Source organism: Palaemon carinicauda, chromosome 18 (assembly GCF_036898095.1).
Source record: "Palaemon carinicauda isolate YSFRI2023 chromosome 18, ASM3689809v2, whole genome shotgun sequence".
Taxonomy (NCBI): domain Eukaryota; kingdom Metazoa; phylum Arthropoda; class Malacostraca; order Decapoda; family Palaemonidae; genus Palaemon; species Palaemon carinicauda.
In genome coordinates this window covers 44,373,027-44,394,302 of record NC_090742.1, presented here as the reverse complement: position 1 = coordinate 44,394,302, position 21,276 = coordinate 44,373,027, and the positions used below count along the sequence as shown (strand labels likewise).

The 21,276-nt window shown below is 42.6% G+C and overlaps 1 protein-coding gene across 1 annotated transcript; it reads right to left on the bottom strand.

Annotated features, from left to right (window-relative positions):
- Positions 1-3,207: 3,207 nt before the first annotated feature.
- On the bottom strand, positions 3,208-7,403 carry LOC137657265 (collagen alpha-1(I) chain-like). Its single transcript, XM_068391602.1, has 5 exons — positions 6,969-7,403; positions 5,644-6,398; positions 4,747-5,402; positions 3,786-4,559; positions 3,208-3,620 (listed from the first exon to the last, which is right to left on the bottom strand). Exons 1-5 carry the CDS (start codon positions 7,401-7,403, stop codon positions 3,208-3,210), a joined length of 3,033 nt encoding a protein of 1,010 aa, XP_068247703.1.
- Positions 7,404-21,276: the final 13,873 nt, after the last annotated feature.

Sequence of the window (21,276 nt, the reverse complement as noted above, 5' to 3'; positions counted from 1 at the left end):
ATCCCGTTATCTATACACTGATAACTATCTCCAATTTTGCCATTTGGCCTCGATAATTATGAAGCGAATAGAGCTCTTGGGGTAAAGATTGAATTAACAATGTAGCAAAGATATTGCTGTCTATGTTTAAAGTTTTAGGTCAATTTCCTATACATATATAAATAATATATATATATATATATATATATATATATATATATATATATATATATATATATATATGTACATATATATATATGTACATATATATATATATATATATATATATATATATATATATATATATATATATACACACATATATATATATATATATATATATATATATATATATATATATATACATATTTTTACATATATACATATATTTATATATATATATATACATATACACATATAAATGAATAAAAGAATATATATATATATATATATATATATATATACATATATATATATATATACATATATATATACATATATATATATATATATATATATATATATATATATATATATATATATATATATATATATATGAATATGTATGTATGTATGCATAAAAACAAATAAATATATATGTATATGTATGTATAAACATATATAAATACATATGAATATGTATATATATACATACACATAATATGCATTTGTATATAAATAAATGTATATGTGTATATATATGTATGTAGGTAAGTATGTATGTATATGTATATATTTATACACACATATATACATATTTATATATATATATATTATATATATATATATATATATATATATATATATATATATATAAATATATAAATATATATATATATATATATATATATACATATATATATACATATATATATATATATATATATATATATATATATATATATATATATATATATATATATATATATACACAAATGTGTGTGCGTGTGTGTAGGCTACACACTGAGATTTAAACATTGTTTAATCTTGGGCCTGCCTTTAATTGGTCAATTGGTCAACTCATTTTCTCCCACCCGTCTCCTCTCCTCTCCGTGTATCATTTTCATTTACGCCTTCATTCTTGTGTCTTTTCGTCGATTGTTTAATTGGCCGAATCCTTCGTTCATTTCCTCCTTTTCCCGTAAGCTAATTTTCATTTTGACGTCCCAACTGCGTATCAATCTTTTACGGGTCCTGATGAGGGCAACAAACTCATTCTTCAAAGTATTCGTTTGACTAGTTCCTCTCCTCCTGGTCGACTTTACTTTGACGAGGATCTTGAAGCCTATTTCATGTCGACGGAACCCAATTGAACTAGAGATCCCTTTGCAATTAAAAACCTTTTTTCTATAACTACTGGAAGAGGTCTCTTGTTTCTCAATAAGCCTCTCCTGATAGTGATGATTTAGTATGACCCGCCTAAATACAAGGGGGACCAAAGACCCTTGCGTTGGTAGCACGTAAGGGAAACGGAACGTTAGTTGTATCTTTTAAAAACTATTACTCGTTGTTGGATGACACGAACACTGAAGACAGACAGATAATGATGAGGATGACACAAACTGACAACCGAAGCTGGAGCCTGAAGCTCAAATCCAGGGCGCCGTAGAGCAGACATTTCCGAACTCAAACCCGTTCCTCCGTCGGTCCTAGATAATTACTTTTCTTATAACAGCCTGCCGAAAGGAAGACGTCCAATTGAGGAGTCTCTCTCCTCAGAAGTCCTTACTTGTAGAGAGAAAATAAAAATACTTCAGATTGAAGAATTTTAGATCTTTCTCTGATCATTCAATATTCCCTACTTCTGTGCAGTCTCCGCTTTATTCTGCACAATCTTTTTTTTCTTTTATCTTCAACATCATGTACTTTACTTTCTCATTTCAAATCCGGCCTATCATAACAGATCAACAAATTATAATTAGTTCTCCTTTTCGGATACTTTCATTCTACTCTTCCGTTCTCCTTTCTGTCTCCCTCTTCTTGTATTTTCTCTCAGAATCCTTTTAAAATAGATCAATTATTAGTCTTCAAGATTCTTGTTTTGCTTTTAATGACTGCCTTCCTGATTCCACTTGTTGATCCAATTTTGACGTAATATCTTGGTCTTATTTCAAAGGACTCAAAAGTTCTCTTAACTTTCACCAAAGCATTTTCTGCATCACCAAAATCTTGTTTCTTTTTTTATTTCTTCTCTCCTGTTCCCCTTTCTGTCTCCCTCTTCTTCCCGTATCTTTTGTCCGAATCCTTTCAAATAAATAAATTATTAGTCTTCAAGATTCTTGTTTTGCTTTTAAAGACTACCTTCCTGATTTCACATGTCGTTGATTCCTTTTTGACAAGGTATTTTTGGTTTTTGTCAAAGTACACACAACAATTCTCTTAACTTTCACCAAAGCATTTTCTGCATCACCCAAAACTTGTTTCCATTTTAATTGCTTCAGAGGCAACACGGTGATAAAAGCTTGCAAATTTGGGTTGATCAATACAACGATCAAAACGATCTTTTTACCTTTTCTAAACATTCTAGCTCGAATATGAATGACAATTTGAAGCCGATTTGGGAATGCACCGGTATTTCATATTCATCCTCACAGAGTGACAAAGAATCTTTTGGAGCTCTGAAAGGAAAGCATTAAACTTTCTTATTGGTGACGAAATACAACTTGGAGTCAAACCAGGAGTTTGAGAGTTTTGAAGACTATTTCGGATTCCCAAAAGGTGTTCATGTGTAATAAATTAAAAATAAGCTTGATACAGGAACTCTATATGGTTGACTTGGAGGGGCTCCCCGCTTCCCACTGGCGCGGCGGGGCTCCCCCGCTCCCGCTGGCGTGGCGGGGCTCCCCCGCTCCTGCTGGAGCGGCGGGACTTCCCCGCTCCCTCTGGCGCGGCAGGGCTTCCCCGCTCCCGCTGGAGCGGCGGCGCTCATCCGCTCCCACTGGAGTGGCGGAGCTCATCCCCTCCCGCTGGCGCGGCGGCGCTCCACCTCTACCGCTGACGCTGCCGCAGCGGGGCTCCCCCGCTGCCACTGGCGCTCCCGCTTGCGCTGGCGCGGCAGGGCTCCCCCGCTCCCGCTGGAGCTGCGGGGCTCCTCCGTTCCCGCTGCCGCGGGGGCTCCCCTGCTCCCGCTAAGGGGCTCCCCTGCTCTCGCAGCCCCGGCGGGGCTACCCCGCTTCCGCTGCCCCGGCTAGGCTCCCCCGCTCCTGCTGCAGCTGAGGGGCTCCCCCGCTACCGCTGGTGCGGCGTGGCGCTCCCCGCTGGCACGGTGGCGCTCCCCGCTGGCACGGTGGCGCTCCCCGCTGGCACGGTGGCGCTCCCCGCTGGCACGGTGGCGCTCCCCGCTGGCACGGTGGCGCTCCCCGCTGGCACGGTGGCGCTCCCCGCTGGCACGGTGGCGCTCCCCGCTGGCACGGTGGCGCTCCCCGCTGGCACGGTGGCGCTCCCCGCTGGCACGGTGGCGCTCCCCGCTGGCACGGTGGCGCTCCCCGCTGGCACGGTGGCGCTCCCCGCTGGCACGGTGGCGCTCCCCGCTGGCACGGTGGCGCTCCCCGCTGGCACGGTGGCGCTCCCCGCTGGCACGGTGGCGCTCCCCGCTGGTGTGGCGGCGCTCCCCCTAGAGCGGCGGCGCTCCCCAGCTCCCACTGCCGAGCCAGCACACCCACTCTCACTGGTGTGCTGGCGCTCCCCCGCTCCCGCTGGCGGGGCGGCGCTCCCCAGCTCCCGTTGGCGCGCCAACGCTCCCCCGCTCCCGCTGGTGACCCGCTCCCAATCGCGCTCCCCCGCTCCCGCTGGGGTGGCGGGCTAACGCTCCCGCGGCAGGGCTCCCCCGCTCACGATTGCGCTGGCGCGGCAGGGCTCCCCTGCTTCCGCTGGTGCGGCAAAGCTCCCCCGCTCCCGCTGCCGCGGCGGGGCTCCCCTGCTCCTGCTGAAGCGGCGGGTCTGCCAAGCTCCCGCTGGCGCGGCGGGGCTCCCCCGTTCCCGCTGGCACGGCGGTGCTCCCCCGCTCCCGCTGGTATGGCGGGGCTCCCCCGCTCCCGCTGGTATGGCGGGGCTCTCCCGCTCCCGCTGGCGCGGCGGGGCTCCCTCGCTCCTGCTGGCGCGGCGGGGCTCCTCAGTTCCCACTGGCGCGGCCGGGCTCCCCCGCTCTTGCTGGCACGGCGGGGCTGGGGCTCCCACGTTCCCGCTGGCACTGCAGGAATCCCCTGCTCCCGCTAGCACGGCGTGAATCCCCTGCTCCCGCTGGAGCGGCGGGGGTGGGGCTCCCACGCTCCCGAGGGCGCGGGGTGAATCCCCAACTCCCGCTGGCGCGGCGGGGCTCCCCCGCTCCCGCTGGGGCAGCGGGGCTACCCCGCTCTCGCTGGCGCAGCGGGGCTCCCCCGCTCTCGCTGGCGTGGCGGGGCTCCCCCGCTCCTCCTGGCGCAGCGGGGCTCCCCCGCTCCCCCTGACGCGGCGGGCTCCACCGCTCCCGCTGGCGCGGCGGGGATTCCCCGGTCCCGCTGGTGCGGCGGGGCTCCCCAGCTCCCGCTGGTGCGGCGGAGCTCCCCAGCTCCCGCTAGCGCGGCGGGGCTCCACCGCTCCCGCTGGCGTAACGGGGCTCCCCCGCTCCCGCTGGGGCAACGGGGCTCCCCCGTTCCCGCTGGCACGGCGGGGCTCCCCCGCTCCCGCTGTAGTGGCGGGGCTCCCCCGCTCCCGCTGGCGCGGCGGGGCTCCCCCGCTCCCGCTGGCGCGGCGGGGCTCCTCAGTTCCTGCTGGAGCGGCCGGGCTCACCCGCTCTCGCTGGCGCGGCGGGGCTGGGGCTCCCCCGTTCCCGCTGGCACTGCGGGAATCCCCCCCCCGCTAGCACGGCGGGAATTCCCTGCTCCCCCTGGAGCGGCGGGGGTGGAGCCCCCACGCTCCCGCTGGCGCAGAGTGAATCCTCAACTCCCGCTGGCGCGGCGGGGCTCCCCCGCTCCCGCTGGGCCAGCGGGGCTACCCCGCTCTTGCTGGCGCAGCGGGGCTCCCCCGCTCTCGCTGGCGCGGCGGGACTCCCCCGCTCCTCCTGGCGCAGCGGGGCTCCCCCGCTCCCGCTGGCGCGGCGGGCTCTACCGCTCCCGCTGGGGCGGCAGGGCTCCCCTGGTCCCGCTGGAGCGGCAGGGCTCCCCCGCTCCCGCTGGTGCGGCGGCGCTCCCCCTCTCCCAGTGGCTCGCCGGGCTCCACCGCTGGCGCGCCGGCACCCCCGCTCCCGCTGGAGCGATGGCGCTCCCTCGCTCCCACTAGTGCGGCGGCGCTCCCCCGCTCCTGCTGGTGCGGCGGTGCTCCCCCGCTCACGCTTGGGCGGCGGCGCTTCCCCGCTCCCGCTAGGGCGCCGGCGCTCCCCCGCTGCAGCTGTTTCGGCGGCGCTCTCCCGTTCCCACTGTTGCGGCGGCGGTGCTCCACCGCTCCCGCTGGCGTGGCGGGGCTAATTTCTGTGGCGTGGCTTCTCCGCTCTCGCGGTGTGGCTTCCTAGCTCTCGTTCGCACTCGCGCGGCGTGGCTTCCACGCTCCCACTCGCACTCACGCAGCGGGGCTCTCCCGCTCCCGCTTGTGCAGTGGGGCTCTCCCGCCCCCTCTGGATTAGATTTTTGTCATCTGATTCAAGCACCTGCTCCCCCTGGCGCTCACTCGCTCTCGCTCACTCGCTCTCACGCTTCCGCTGGCGCTCCCTCATTCAGCGCTCCCGCTGGCGCGGCGGGGCTCCCCTGACCCCACTGGTGCAGCGGGACTCCCCTGCTTCCGCTGGCGCAGCGGGACTCCCCCGCTCCCGCTGGCGCGGCGGGATCCCCCGCTCCCGCTGGCACGGCGGGCTCCCCCGATCCCGCTAGCGCGGCGGGGCTCTCCCACTCCCACTGGCGCAGCGGGGCTCCCCCGTTCCCGCTGGCGCGGCGGCGGCGCTCCCCCGGTCCCGCTGGGGTGGTGGGGCTCCCCTGCATCCTTGTGGCGTGGCGGGGCTCCCCCGCATCCCTGTGGCGTGGCGGGGCTCCCCCGCTCCCTGTGCGTGGCGGGGCTCCCCCGCTCCCTGTGCGTGGCGGGGCTCCCCCGCTCCCTGTGCGTGGCGGGGCTCCCCCGCTCCCCCTGGCGCGGCAACGCTCGCCCGCTCCCACTGCTGCGCCGGAATCCTCGCTCCCGCTGGGGCGGCGGCGCTCTCCAGCTACCGCTAACGTGTCAGTGCTCCCTCGCTCCCGCGGTTGCGGTGGCGCTACCCCGCTCCCGCGCCGGCACCCCCGCTCCCACTGGGACGGCGGCGCTCCCCTGCTCCCACTGGTGCAGCCAATCACGTTCCCCTGCTCCCGCTGGGGTGGCGGGCTAACTCTCCCGAGGCGTGGCTTCCCCGCTAAATTCGCACTCGCGCGGCGTGGCTTCTCGCTCCCACTCGCACTCACGCAGCGGGGTTCTCCCGGTCCCTTTGGATTAGATTTTTATCATCTAATTCAAGGACCTGCTCCTGATTGGGCTCCCCTGCTCCCGTTGCCGCGGCGGGGCTTACCCGCTCCCGCTGGCTCGGTGGGGCTCCCCCGCTCCCGCTGCCGCGGCAGGGCTCTCCCGCTCCCGCTGCCGCGGGTGGGCTCCCACCCTGTCGCGGCGGGGCTCCCCCGCTCCCGCTGCCGCAACGGAGCTCCCCTGCTCCCTCTGGCGCGGTGGGGATCCCCCGCTCCCTTTGGCGCGGCGGGGCTCCCCTGCTCCCGCTGGCGCGGCGGGGCTGAGGCTCCCTGCTCCCGCTGGCGCGGCGGGGCTGGGGCTTCCCCGCTCCCGCTGGCACGGCGGGGCTGGGGATCCCCTGCTCCCGCTGGCGCGGCGGGGCTGGGGCTCCCCCGCTCCCGCTGGCGCGGCGGGGCTGGAGCTCCCCCGCTCCCCTGCTCAGGCTGGAGCGGCGGCACTCCCCTGCTCTCGCTGGTGCGGTGGGGCTCTCCCGCTTCCGCTGGCCCGGCGGAACTCCCCTGCTTTCACTGGCGCGGCGGCGCTCCCCCGCTCACGCTGGTGCGGCGGCGCTCCTCCTTGTGCGGCAGCGCTCCCCCTGGCGGAGCTCTCCCGCTACCAATGGCGCGATGGCATACCCCCGCTCCCGCTGGCGCGGCAGCACTCCCCTGCTCCCGCTGGGGCGGCGGCGCTCCCCCGCTCCCGCTGGTGCAGCGGCGCTCCCCCGCTCCCGCTGTTTCGGCGGCGCTTCCCCGCTCCCGTGCCGCCAAACCCACGACAGCCCTCCCACTGTCGCTCCCCCGCTCCCGCTGGTGCTGCCCCTCTCCGACTAGCGCTCCCCCGCTCCCGCTGGTGCTGCCCCACTCCCACTGGCGCTCCCCAGCTCCCGCTGGCGTGGCGGGGCTAATGCTCCCGCGGCAAGGCTTCCCCGCTCCCGTGGCGTGGTTTCCCCGCTCCCGTGGCGTGACTTCCCCGCTCCCAGTCACACTCATGCAGCTGGGCTCTCCCGCTCCCGCTCTTCGGCGGGGCTCTCCCGCTCCCTCTGTATTAGATTTTTGTCATCTAATTCAAGCACCTGCTCACAGACTTTTAAGCTTTTTGAGTTCACATGAATCAAATTTGACAAATAAAGGAAGCAAAAAACAAAATCCCCATTTCATGGTTTGCAATCCCACGAAAATATAATATATGATCTCAAATAAAACAAATTTGAAACTAATGAATATAAATAAATAAAAAGTTTCATGCGGAATTTAAAATATAGAATAAGTTAAGGCTTATGCAATTACATCAATTCCACAGCCCAACATGTAAAGTAACATTCAGTATCCTGACGCAAAATCAGTGTTATATTGTAATTAGAATTAAACGTTGAAAATGTTTTGTTATCCTAAACTAATAAGAAAACGACGAGTAAAGAAGAAAAGAATTCAGTTTTATAAAGCAATACTGGAATGTGTATTTCATAAGAAAATTAAGATTTAAAAATGAAGCCTTTAGTAATGAACATGAGGATTTTATCCATTCGGGTCTTGTAATTTCTAGGCTTCTAGGATACATTGCTTATGTCAGCTGCCTTGAAAGGTTTCCACAAAAACCTTACAACCACTGATGTAATGAATCTAACATTGTTTTTCTTTTAGAATGTACTTCATTATTCTCAACACTATCTGTCGTATTCCTTAATGATCTCGAATATATTTACCACATAGAAAACATTGTGAATTTAATTTTCATTATCATTTACACCTCACTTTCTGAGTGGGGATAACTTAATATGAATATCTCTTGTTTTTTATGACATATGGGAAAAAAAAACTGAATTTCTATTATCTTGACTCATTTCTACATAAAGAGGCCAAGCAATATATTGATTAGGTGAATATATTAAAATTTGGACGTCTCCGTCTTTTAATTCGTAAATCTGTAATAAATATATGTAGGAAATAAACCCAAGACTAAATTCAATGCAATGAAAAATTTTCTTATTTAGATTCTGCAAGAGAAAGAATGAATATAGACATCATTGGTGAGAATGACGTCTCGTATTATGTACGACTTCCGAACACGAGGGCCTATTAAGCTACCGCTATTTTTCAACAATAAATTATTGGTGCCTATTATACTACTGATCTTTCTCAACGATAAACTATTAGGGCCTATTATGGTACCGATCTTTCTCAACAATAAATCTATTAGGGCCTATTGATCTCAAATAAAATAAATTTGAAACTAATGAATATAAATAAATAAAAAGTTTCATGAGGAATTTAAAATATAGAATAAGTTAAGGCTCATGCAATTACATCAATTCCACAGCCCAACATGCAAAGTAACATTCAGTATCCTGACGCAAAATCAGTGTTATATTGTAATTAGAATAAAACGTTGAAAATGTTTTGTTATCCTAAACTAATAAGAAAATGACGAGTAAAGAAGAAAAGAATTCAGTTTTATAAAGCAATACTGGAATGTGTATTTCATAAGAAGATTAAGTTTTAGATGTGAAGCCTTTAGTAGTGAAAATTAAGATTTTATTCATCCGGGTCTCGTAATTTCTAGGCTTCTAGGATACATTGCTTATGTCAGCTGCCTTGAAAGGTTTCCACAAAAACCTTACAACCACTGATGTAATGAATCTAACATTGTTTTTCTTTTAGAATGTACTTCATTATTCTCAACACTATCTGTCGTATTCCTTAATGATCTCGAATATATTTACCACATAGAAAACATTGTGAATTTAATTTTCATTATCATTTACACCTCACTTTCTGAGTGGGGATAACTTAATATGAATATCTCTTGTTTTTTATGACATATGGGAAAAAAAAACTGAATTTCTATTATTTTGACTCATTTCTACATAAAGAGGCCAAGCAATATATTGATTAGGTGAATATATTAAAATTTGGACGTCTCCGTCTTTTAATTCGTAAATCTGTAATAAATATATGTAGGAAATAAACCCAAGACTAAATTCAATGCAATGAAAAATTTTCTTATTTAGATTCTGTAAGAGAAAGAATGAATATAGACATCATTGGTGAGAATGTCTCGTATCATGTATGACTTCCGAACACGAGGGCCTATTAAGCTACCGCTATTTTTCAACAATAAATTATTAGGGCCTATTATGCTACCGATCTTTCTCAACAATAAACTATTAGGGCCTATTATTCTACCGATCTTTCTCAACAATAAACTATTAGGGCCTATTATGGTATCGCTATATTTCTCAATGAATTATTATGGCATATTATGCTACCTATATTAGTCAACAATAAATTATTAGGGCCTATTATGCTAACGCTTTTTCTCAACAATTATTAGGGCCTATTATTCTACCGACCTTCCTTAATAAATTATTAGGGCACATTATGGTACCTCTATTAGTCATCAATAAACTATTAGGGCCTGTTATGGTACCGCTATTTCATAATTATTAGGGCCTATAAGTCTATCAATCTAACTCAATAAATTAGGGCACATTATGCTACCTCTATTAGTCAACAATAAACTATTAGGGCCTATTATGGTACCGCTATTTCATAACAATTATTAGGGCCTATTATTCTACCGATCTTCCTCAATAAATTATTAGGGCACACTATGCTACCTCTATTAGTCAACAATAAATTATTAAGGCCTATTACGCTACCGCGATATCTCAACAAATTATTATGGTGTATCATGCTGCCGCTATTTCTCAACAATCATTAGGGCCTATTATGCTACCGCTATTTCTCAACAATTATTAGGGCCTATTATGCTACCGCTATTTCTCAACAATTATTAGGGCCTATTATTCTACCGATCTTCCTCAATAAATTACTAGGGCACATTATTATGCTACCTCTATTAGTCAACAATAAATTATTAGGGCCTATCATGCTACCGCGATATCTCAACAAATTATTATGGTGTATCATGCTGCCGCTATTTCTCAACAATCATTAGGGCCTATTATGCTACCGCTATTTCTCAACAATTATTAGGGCCTATTATGCTACCGCTATTTCTCAACAATTATTAGGGCCTATTACGTTACCGCTATTTCTCAACAATTATTAGGGCCTATTATGCTACCGCTATTTCTAACCAATAAATAATTAGGGCTTATTACCCTTCCTATATTCCTCAACAATAAATTATTAGGACCTATCATACTCAAGCAAATTTTCGTAAATTACTAAACTATTGTAATATAGTGATTTTATTATTTTCGTGAATTAAATGACACCCATGGAAGTGAAAAGATAATCGAAATGAGATAACGGGGTACATCATATTGAATTTAAACCTTATCCAAAATAAATCCAACCATGGGCGGTAGAAACAAAAATAAATTATGACAAAAGGAAATAATCCACAGCTGATTTGATTGGTTTCCGTAATTTTCCGTCTCAAAAACATAATTTATAATAAAAATAACTGCAGTATACATGTTAGTGGCTAAGCTAAAAATTTACATTTCTTTAGCGGCAAAACTAAGAATTTACATTTCTATTGAATACCTGGGAAAGGTATAAAATGCTACGTATCAGCAGGTAAAGTATGTAACAGTAAGAATTTAACACACCTCAGTATTCTATAAAACACCAATTGCACTTTTGGCAAAGTGTGAAACAAGACAAAGAGACTAAAGAGTTAATTGAAAATATGCTCATTATCTAGATGAAGGATAAAATTAATAGTCATTAATAGTCTATGCTTTCTTCAATTAATGAAAAATCGGACCTATCCTTCTGGCATAAAAAAAATGACGCTCTATTTGGCTGTAGAGTAAAGGTTTGGTTATGTAAATCAATGCTACACCAAGAAGTGTTAGAAAATATAAGGGAATAAAATTTGCAACAACTTGTCCTATCGACTGCACAAACTGATAAAAGCATCCTGAGAGAGGAAGAAAGTGGATCTTCAACACTTAACCAATTTTCAGAATCTACATCAACACAGACTACAGAACCAGAAAGAGTCCGAAATCCTACAAGATGCCGATAATGTATCTTTATCAAGTAAGTCATTTCCGGTATCTACATGTAAATAAACATCCTTAGTTCAACTACCAGTGCTGATTTCACCTTATGCAGAAACCGAATATACAACAAATGACGAAGTGACTACAACATTCTCATGTCTGTGTTCTAGGGCAACAAGTGGAGGGTTATCAATTTCCAGATTGTGCCCATTATATTCATATCGTGTGTGGCCATGGGTCCAGTGATGAAGAGGAGTACGGTGCGCCAGTTGTGTGTTCGTTGAGCTTTGATTGAATGTAGTCGTGAAGATGCAAAAGCAAATATTGAAATGCAAGCTGAAAATATGAAGAACACTTTCAAAAGGACTTTCCTTCAGTTAATCTTGGTGGTATACTTCGCCTTCCCATACCCGAGTATGGTAAAGGTCGGGCTGATGTTCGAAATATTTTGGCCGCCAACATTGATGTTGATGATGGTTACTATCGGTTATACCAGATCTCAATTTACTGTTTGTAAAAATCCTTTATTAGCATTGCAAGCAATTCAGATAGGTGAGAAAATATCGCTCATGGCAGCAGCAACCCAACAATTGATGGGATCTGGACAAGGATTTTTTAAATGTTCATATCAAACATAGTATCTTACACAGAAATTTGTGTCATGAGTATTTAATTATGGAATTCAAAATGTCATTCGAGCTTAGATACCTGCAATAAATAAAAATGGTTTATTTTTGTCGTTTTAGATATGACATTAAACAGAATGTGTACCAATAATGACATATATCATTTAGATTGCACACGCTTCAGTTATATACTAAATAAAGTGTTGAACATCTGCTACTTATATACTTTACTTAAGTACACTAACGCATTCTGCACAATTCCTAGGCATTATAGAGATTGCCCTGGTAGTGTGTGTAATGTCAGAACATAAAACTATTTCAATCCCTTGCCTAAAACTGCTAGGTATTCTAAGGAGTACCTAGGCTCTCTACGAAGAACCGGAAATTCAAATTTTGCTGCTAACATACACACACAAGTGAACATATAAATATACCATAAATTCATATTAATTGCAGTCTTAAAAATATAAAGACAACAGGTAAATTTAAGCTAAAAGCAAAATATTAAGCATTCACTTAGACACTGAGAAACAAAAAAAAAAATAATTACTTAAAAACAAAACTGCTTTGCACGTTTTGACTTTATTCAGTGCTAGATGGAAATGAACTGGAATTCCAATACGTCAGAGCATTTCCACTTCGGTATTATATTACAAAGAAACAAGAAATGTAACAAAAAAAAAATACTAAACTAGAGGATAAAAACTCTTTCAGTTCTTTACTAATACTTCCACTTTAGATTCGTTCGTTCAAGGTTTTTTTACGTAAACATCAAAAGATTTTTTCCTCTATTTAATCTCGTGTGCGAGTGACTCTTGCGCTCATGCATATGCATAGGAAGCTTGGCTTTTAAGGGGTTAGCAAAGTCAAAGGGTTGAAAAGTTGAAACATCTGAAAACAATATTCATAGGGAAAAAGAGACTTCTTATGAAAGATCTACTTGCTGTGCAAATAAAACTGTAAAAGGACAGTCTCTCTCTCTCTCTCTCTCTCTCTCTCTCTCTCTCTCTCTCTCTCTCTCTCTCTCCAAACAATATTCATGGGGAAAAAGACTTCTTATGAAAGGTCTGATTACTGCACAAATAAAAATGTAAAAGGACAGTCTCTCTCTCTCTCTCTCTCTCTCTCTCTCTACAAACAATATTCATGGGACAAAGACTTCTTATGAAAGGTCTACTTGCCGTGCAAATAAAACTGTAAAAGGACAGTCTCTCTCTCTCTCTCTCTCTCTCTCTACAAACAATATTCATGGGGAAAAAGACTTCTTATGAAAGGCCTGATTACTGCGCAAATAAAAATGTAAAAGGACAGTCTCTCTCTCTCTCTCTCTCTCTCTCTCTCTCTCTCTCTCTCCAAACAATATTCATGGGGAAAAAGACTTCTTATGAAAGGTCTACTTGCTGTGCAAATAAAACTGTAAAAGAACAGTATCTCTCTCTCACTCTCTCTCTCTCTCTCTCTCTCTCTCTCTCTCTCTCTCTCTCTCTCTCTCTCTACAAACAATATTCATGAGGAAAAAGACTTCTTATGAAAGGTCTGCTTACTGCGCAAATAAAACTGTAAAAGGACAGTCTCTCTCTCTCTCTCTCTCTCTCTCTCTCTCTCTCTCTCTCTCTCTCTACAAACAATATTCATGGGGAAAAAGACTTCTTATGAAAGGTCTGCTTACTGCGCAAATAAAACTGTAAAAGGACAGTCTCTCTCTCTCTCTCTCTCTACAAACAATATTCTTGGGGAAAAAGACTTCTTATGAAAGGTCTGATTACTGCGCAAATAAAAATGTAAAAGGACAGTCTCTCTCTCTCTCTCTCTCTCTCTCTCTCTCTCTCTCTCTCCAAACAATATTCATGGGGAAAAAGACTTCTTATGAAAGGTCTGATTACTGCGCAAATAAAAATGTAAAAGGACAGTCTCTCTCTCTCTCTCTCTCTCTCTCTCTCTCTCACTCTCTCTCTACAAACAATATTCATGGGGAAAAAGACTTCTTATGAAAGGTCTGATTACTGCGCAAATAAAAATGTAAAAGGACAGTCTCTCTCTCTCTCTCTCTCTCTCTCTACAAACAATATTCATGAGGAAAAAGACTTCTTATGGAAGGCCTGATTACTGCGCAAATAAAAATGTAAAAAGGACAGTCTCTCTCTCTCTCTCTCTCTCTCTCTCTCTACAAACAATATTCATGGGGACAAAGACTTCTTATGAAAGGTCTACTTGCCGTGCAAATAAAACTGTAAAAGGACAGTCTCTCTCTCTCTCTCTCTCTCTCTCTCTCTCTACAAACAATATTCATGGGGAAAAAGACTTCTTATGAAAGGCCTGATTACTGCGCAAATAAAAATGTAAAAGGACAGTCTCTCTCTCTCTCTCTCTCTCTCTCTACAAACAATATTCATGGGGAAAAAGACTTCTTATGAAAGGTCTGATTACTGCGCAAATAAAAATGTAAAAGGACAGTCTCTCTCTCTCTCTCTCTCTCTCTCTCTCTCTCTCTCTCTCTACAAACAATATTCATGGGGAAAGACTTCTTATGAAAGGCCTGATTACTGCGCAAATAAAAATGTAAAAGGACAGTCTCTCTCTCTCTCTCTCTCTCTCTCTCTACAAATAATATTCATGGGGAAAAAGACTTCTTATGAAAGGTCTACTTGCTGTGCAAATAAAACTGTAAAAGGACAGTCTCTCTCTCTCTCTCTCTCTCTCCTCTCTCTCTCTCTCTCTCTCTCTCTCTCTCTCTCTCTACAAACAATATTCATGGGGAAAAAGACTTCTTATGAAAGGTCTGATTACTGCGCAAATAAAAATGTAAAAGGACAATCTCTTTCTCTCTCTCTCTCTCTCTCTCTCTCTCTCTACAAACAATATTCATGGGGACAAAGACTTCTTATGAAAGGTCTGATTACTGCGCAAATAAAAATGTAAAAGGACAATCTCTCTCTCTCTCTCTCTCTCTCTCTCTCTCTCTCTCTCTCTCTCTCTCTCTCTCTCTCTCTCTACAAACAATATTCATGGGGACAAAGACTTCTTATGAAAGGTCTACTTGCTGCGCAAATAAAACTGTAAAAGGACAGTCTCTCTCTCTCTCTCTCTCTCTCTCTCTCTCTCTCTCTCTCTCTCTCTCTCTCTCTCTCTCTCTCAGAAAACAAAAAGAAAAGAGAAACTAAAAGGAAAAGGATACACTGAAGACTGACTTGTAAAATTTTGTTAAGAGTTAGAATTTTGTTGTAACCAAACAGAATTGTTGAAAGAGAAGGCACATAATACTGATATATATGTACATGGAAGAGGTATTATTATTATTATTATTATTATTATTATTATTATTAGCTAATCTATAACCTTACTTGGATAATCAGGATGGCATAAGGCTGAGGGCTCCAACAGGGAAAATATCTCAGTAAGGAAAGGAAACAAGGAAATAAATAATCTACTAGAGAAGTAATGAACAATAAATAAAATTTTTAATAGTAAAGAAAATTGAACTTTCATAAATAAGCTACAAAAACTTGAAAAGAAAAGAGAAAAAGAAATGATAGAAAAAGTGTACTCGAGTGTACCTTTAAGCAAGAGAACTCTTGCCCAAGTCATTTGGAGACCAAGGTACAGAGGCTATGACACTACTCAAGAGAAAAGAACAATGGTTTAGATTTTGGAGTGTCCTACTAGAAGAGGTGCTTTCCATAGCTAGAGAGTCTCTTTTACCATTACCAAGAGGAAAGTAGTCACTGAACAATTACAGTGCAGAAGTAAACCACTTGAGTGAAAAAGAATTGTTTGGTAATCTCAGTGTTGTCAGGTGTATGAGGACACAGGAGAACGTCGAAAGAATAGGCCAGACTATTCAGTGTATGTATAGGCAAAGAAAAATTAGTCTTAACCATAGAGAGGAATTCAATGCAGTAGTCTCGTCAGTCAAAGGACCTAAATACTCTCTAGCGGTAGTATATCGATGGGTAGCTGGTGCTTTGGTTAACTCACTACCTTATTCATGAACAAATGTATATAAAATAGAACTTTGTAGAAAATTAACAAAAATATTAAAAAAGAAGGCACAGAATACTAATATATAATATACAAGGAGAGGTATGTCTGATTAGAGGTATAGATGTACCTATAAATCATATTTGAATAATAATTTCTTTCTGAAATATGAAACCATTTGAGTCTTTCATAATATGTCCCATTTTGTGAGTTTAATTTCTATGTATTTTTATGTATCTTTGGTTACTAACCCATTAGTGATCAGTAACATGATTTATTTTACAATTAGCCATTCTCAATCTTCTTTTTCATATTTGAGAATTAAATATTTCAATAATATGTTTTTGTTAAGGTATTTCTTCTGTACCTGTCAGCAACTCTCACCAAAATCTGAAATGGAAGGGAAGCTGAAAGAAAAAAAAAATAGAGAAAGCGTTCTGCCAAAGACGGCAGTTAGGAAGGAAAATGGCCAATAGTGAGAACCTGAATGTCAAAGAATATGCGTGTCTGTCTTCTCTCCTTCAATTGGAAACACAAAGTCAAGAACAGAAACACGATGATTGATAGAAATGCGATTAACCTCTCACTCTCTTCCTCTTTCAACTTTGACTGATCAAGTTTAAGTGTGTATGTGTGTGTGTGTGTGTGTGTGTGTGTGTGTGTGTGTGTGTGTGTGTATTTCCTTCTTTCTTGCAAAGATGCTTGATCGCAAATTCAGGTCATATTTTTTTAATCATATTTTCTATTTGAGTATATCAGATCGTTCTTGACTGACGTTTATTTTATAACGGTATCTAGATATTATTTTACCATCATATTATTAGTTGATTCAAAATCTAAATTTTCTTTTGCAATATTGAATTCTATAGTTAAATGATAAAATGAAACTTCAACCCCCAGTGCCCGTCGACTCCTGTGGTTACCTATATAAAAACAAACACTTAGCTACCAAAATAAAACTATTCATCAAAACTAAATCTAGTAATCATATCTTAGCCATTTAAATTTGCAGTGTTTCTACGTTGAACAGGCTGACATAAGTCTCTTTATAGTTTATATATGAAAGTTCTATTTTAATGTTGTTACTATTCTTAAAATATTTTATCTTAGTTGTTCACTACTTATCTTGCAGTTTATTCATTTCCACATTTTCATTCCTCACTGGGCTATTTTTTCCTCTTGGAGCCCTTGGGCTTATAGCATCCTGCTTTCTAACTAAGATTGTAGCCTAGCTGTTAAGAATAATAATAATAATAATAATAATAATAATAATAATAATAATAATAATAATAATAATAATAATAATAATAACTAGAATCCAACTTGCCGGAAGCAAGCTGGATTCTAGAAATCATTTAAACGGTAAGCGTATTTGAAGTCTGTGACAACCATGTGCAAACTTGGGGTTAGGATTAGGGTTAATTCGGTCGACCTTTTGTTTGGCCTTGACCTTTGACCCATGACTTTCAAAATTGAATCACTTCCATGTTTCAACATAATTAATCCCTGAAAGTTTCACTAGTCGATGAGTAAAACTGTGGCCAGGAAGTTATTTACAAACAAACAGACAAACATGGGCGAAAACATAACCTCCTCCCGAATTCGTTCGCAGAGGTAATAATAATAATAATAATAATAATGATAATAATAATAACAACAACTCTAATCTTTGAAGAAAATTTTCGCCCAAAATGCAAATATAATTGCTGTAACACTTCAATGGTAGTTGTCACTCTAGTGATGTAATCAACACACAGAAACGACTGATGGATTGATCGAATTCAGAAAACTGGCACCAAGATAAATGCTGTAACAATTAACCTCTATCTGTAAGTCCAGTCTTCATCACAAAAATTCATCGAAACAAGTTTCGGCTGATGGACGTTTAAGCATTTGAAGAGGTATCCAGAATCAGCTTTGGGGACATGGTCAGCTAAATATTAGTTATATGTACATTATTTATATGTATATGTATATATATATATATATATATATAATATATATATATATATATATATATATATATATATATGTATATATATATATATATATATATATATATATATACATATATACATATATACAGATATACATATATACATATGATAAATTTTGCACATTTTTTTACGTGTTTTTCATATTTAAATAAGCCATATATATTTTTGATACATTAATGTCTGGATTCTCCTTAACGACCTCGGGATCAGAGCCCCAGGCGAAATCACACAAAGACAAGAGCTTGGCTCCGGCCGGGAATCGAACCCTGGTCGGCAAGCTTGTACAGACAGTGACTAACCCACTTGGCCACGAAGTGGGTTAGTCACTGTCTGTACAAGCTTGCCGACCAGGGTTCGATTCCCGGCCGGAGCCAAGCTCTTGTCTTTGTGTGATTTCGCCTGGGGCTCTGATCCCGTGGTCGTTAAGAGAATCCAGACATTAATGTATCAAAAATATATATAGCTTATTTGGATATATACATATATACATATATACATATATATATATATATATATATATATATATATATATATATATATATATATATATATATATATATATATATATAACTCGCTGCAGGGCTTTTCTGAATCGAAGTGAATGCAGTTGGTTGAAGAGAGAGAGAGAGAGAGAGAGAGAGAGAGAGAGAGAGAGAGAGAGAGAGAGAGAGAGAGAGAGAAATAAATTACTTGTTCTTTGCAACTGTTTATAACTAAAGGAGAGAGAGAGAGAGAGAGAGAGAGAGAGAGAGAGAGAGAGAGAGAGAGAGAAATAAATTACTTGTTCTTTGCAACTGTTTATAACTAAAGGAGAGAGAGAGAGAGAGAGAGAGAGAGAGAGAGAGAGAGAGAGAGAGAGAGAGAGAGAGAGAGTTTTGTCCAGTCATATTTGCTTAGCAAACAGACACTTCACACGATGCTCCTTTTTCGTAAGAGTTCTTCCTAAATGTTTAAAATTTTCCAACATTTGATCCTTTTTAACTGGTGTAAAAGCTAAGCTTCCTTGCATATGTAGGTGAGCACTGCTTTTGCTTTCACACGCGATCAAGATAAAAAGAATCGTTTGATGTCATTAAAAACAACAACACCAACAACAACAACAATAATTTATCAGAGGTACTAATCACATCAGAACAGTTCAATATGTTTTTGTCTCTAGGAATGAAAAAGTTTATCCATCTTTTTGTGATTTTCTGCAGTTTGGATCATTTTTAGCCCTCTTTTGGGGAACTTATGTCAGAAACTGACCATCATATATTTTTTACTAATTCCTTTTATTAATTATTATATAAATAAACTAATCTTTGTTGTTTTTGTTGGAAGGCTCAATTGCTTCTACGTTTCCTTCATTTCAACATAACTGCTGAAATTTTATATAAAAAATTATTTCCCGAATCTTATTCAGTACTACCGAAGATGTTATGATTAAGCAAAATGCCATCTTTATTCTTAAACACTACGAGAACCGTGTCTCACATCACGAACTTGAAATTTAAAGTTAATTTGACCTTTTACACCTTTTTTTTTCTTTTTTCTTTTTTTACTTCAGTTGCTATTCTTCTTAGAGTTCAAGCACTTGAAAATAAGCGTTATAAGTTTCTGCTCTGAAATTTTTTTTTATGAATCTTTTCGAGGTCTGATTAAAAGAAAAGACGTGTAAAAACTAAATTATACACTGAATACCGCTATATCATAAAAGTTTCTTATCTTTATCGACAGAAAGGCTTAAATTTTTTCTGCAACGATAATGTTTATATTTCTCGACAAAAACATTTTTCGAATATTTCAGAAGAAAATTTTCTCATTTTTCTCAATAGTAAAGTTTCAAACTTTGCCTGGCACAAACCTTTACTTTTTTCCTCATCATAAATATTTCTCATTTTCTTGTGACAAAAAAGTTTATATTTTAATTTTCAATAAACTTTTTCATGTGACCATACACGATAAAAATTTCGGTACGAACACTCTTTGAAAAAAAAAATAAAAAAGTTTAAGATTGGGAAGTTATTCAATTAACCGCAACGTGTGTGAATTGGGTAATCAACAAGCAGAATATATCCATTTGAAAAAAAAAAAAAAAAAAAAAAAGCCAGTCTGATGAGTATAGCTTCGCGTTTATGAATATTTAGTCGATACCAAAAATCGTCAGGTAAAATTCCGGGGAATTCATGAATATGAAAAGGGCGATGTGCCATTGTCATTCCCTGGCAATCGGCCTAAAATTCCATATGCATCAACTTGGTCGTTGTGGAAACCTCTCCCCTACGAATTTACATTTGTAGTAAAATGCCTTCCTTTAGGATTAACCTTCCTTTTATTTTCAGAGAAATTAAGAGAAATGAAGCAACGAAGTCAATTTTTCATTATTATTATTATTATTATTATTATTATTATTATTATTAAGCTACAACCCTAATTGGAAAAACAGGATGCTATAAGCCCAGGGCCTCCAATAAGGAAAATAGCTCAGTGAGGAAAGGAAACAAAGAAACATAAAAGATTTCAAGAAGAGCAACGAGATTAAAATAAATATCTCCTATATAAACTATAAAAACTAGTACTATAAGACCAATAGATAAACACATGCAATAACTAGAGGGGAATTCAGTCGAGCGCAGATCTCCGCCGAAGCAACTTATTCTTCGACCTAGATCTTTGACCTTAACAATATTATTTGGCGTAGATTTTCATACACTCAAATATGAACCATGTTTGAAGTCAGAGACAACGATATCCAAACTTACGGCTGATTAAGTGAATTGGACATTTTGCTTGACAGTGACCTTGAACTTTTACCTTGACCTTCCAAAATTTAATCATTTCCAGCTTTTTACATAACAGTAGATAACTGTAAGCTTCATTACTCTACGATTAAAATTGTGTCCAGAAACCTACACACACACACGCACACACACATTACAAACACACAAACAGGGGCGAAAAAAACCATACAACTTCGTTGGAGGAGGTAACTAAAGTACCAACGAAGTTAGTTTTTTCACTAGAACTATAAGACCACCAAACCAACAAAAAATAACAGAAGTTTATCTACGGAAAATACAACTTCGTAGACAGGAACACAACGACAACAGCCCAAGCAACAAAAAATATCACTGATAATAATCAGTAAATGTCCAATACAGAATTCCAATGTCCAAATTTCTATTCTTGCAAAAGTGCAGCATTAACGATGAGGGAAATCCATCGGAATTTAATGTTGAATTAATGCTTGATTATGGAGGTTTCAAGGAATTCCTGCCTTCGATTAATTTCTGGAGGCAGA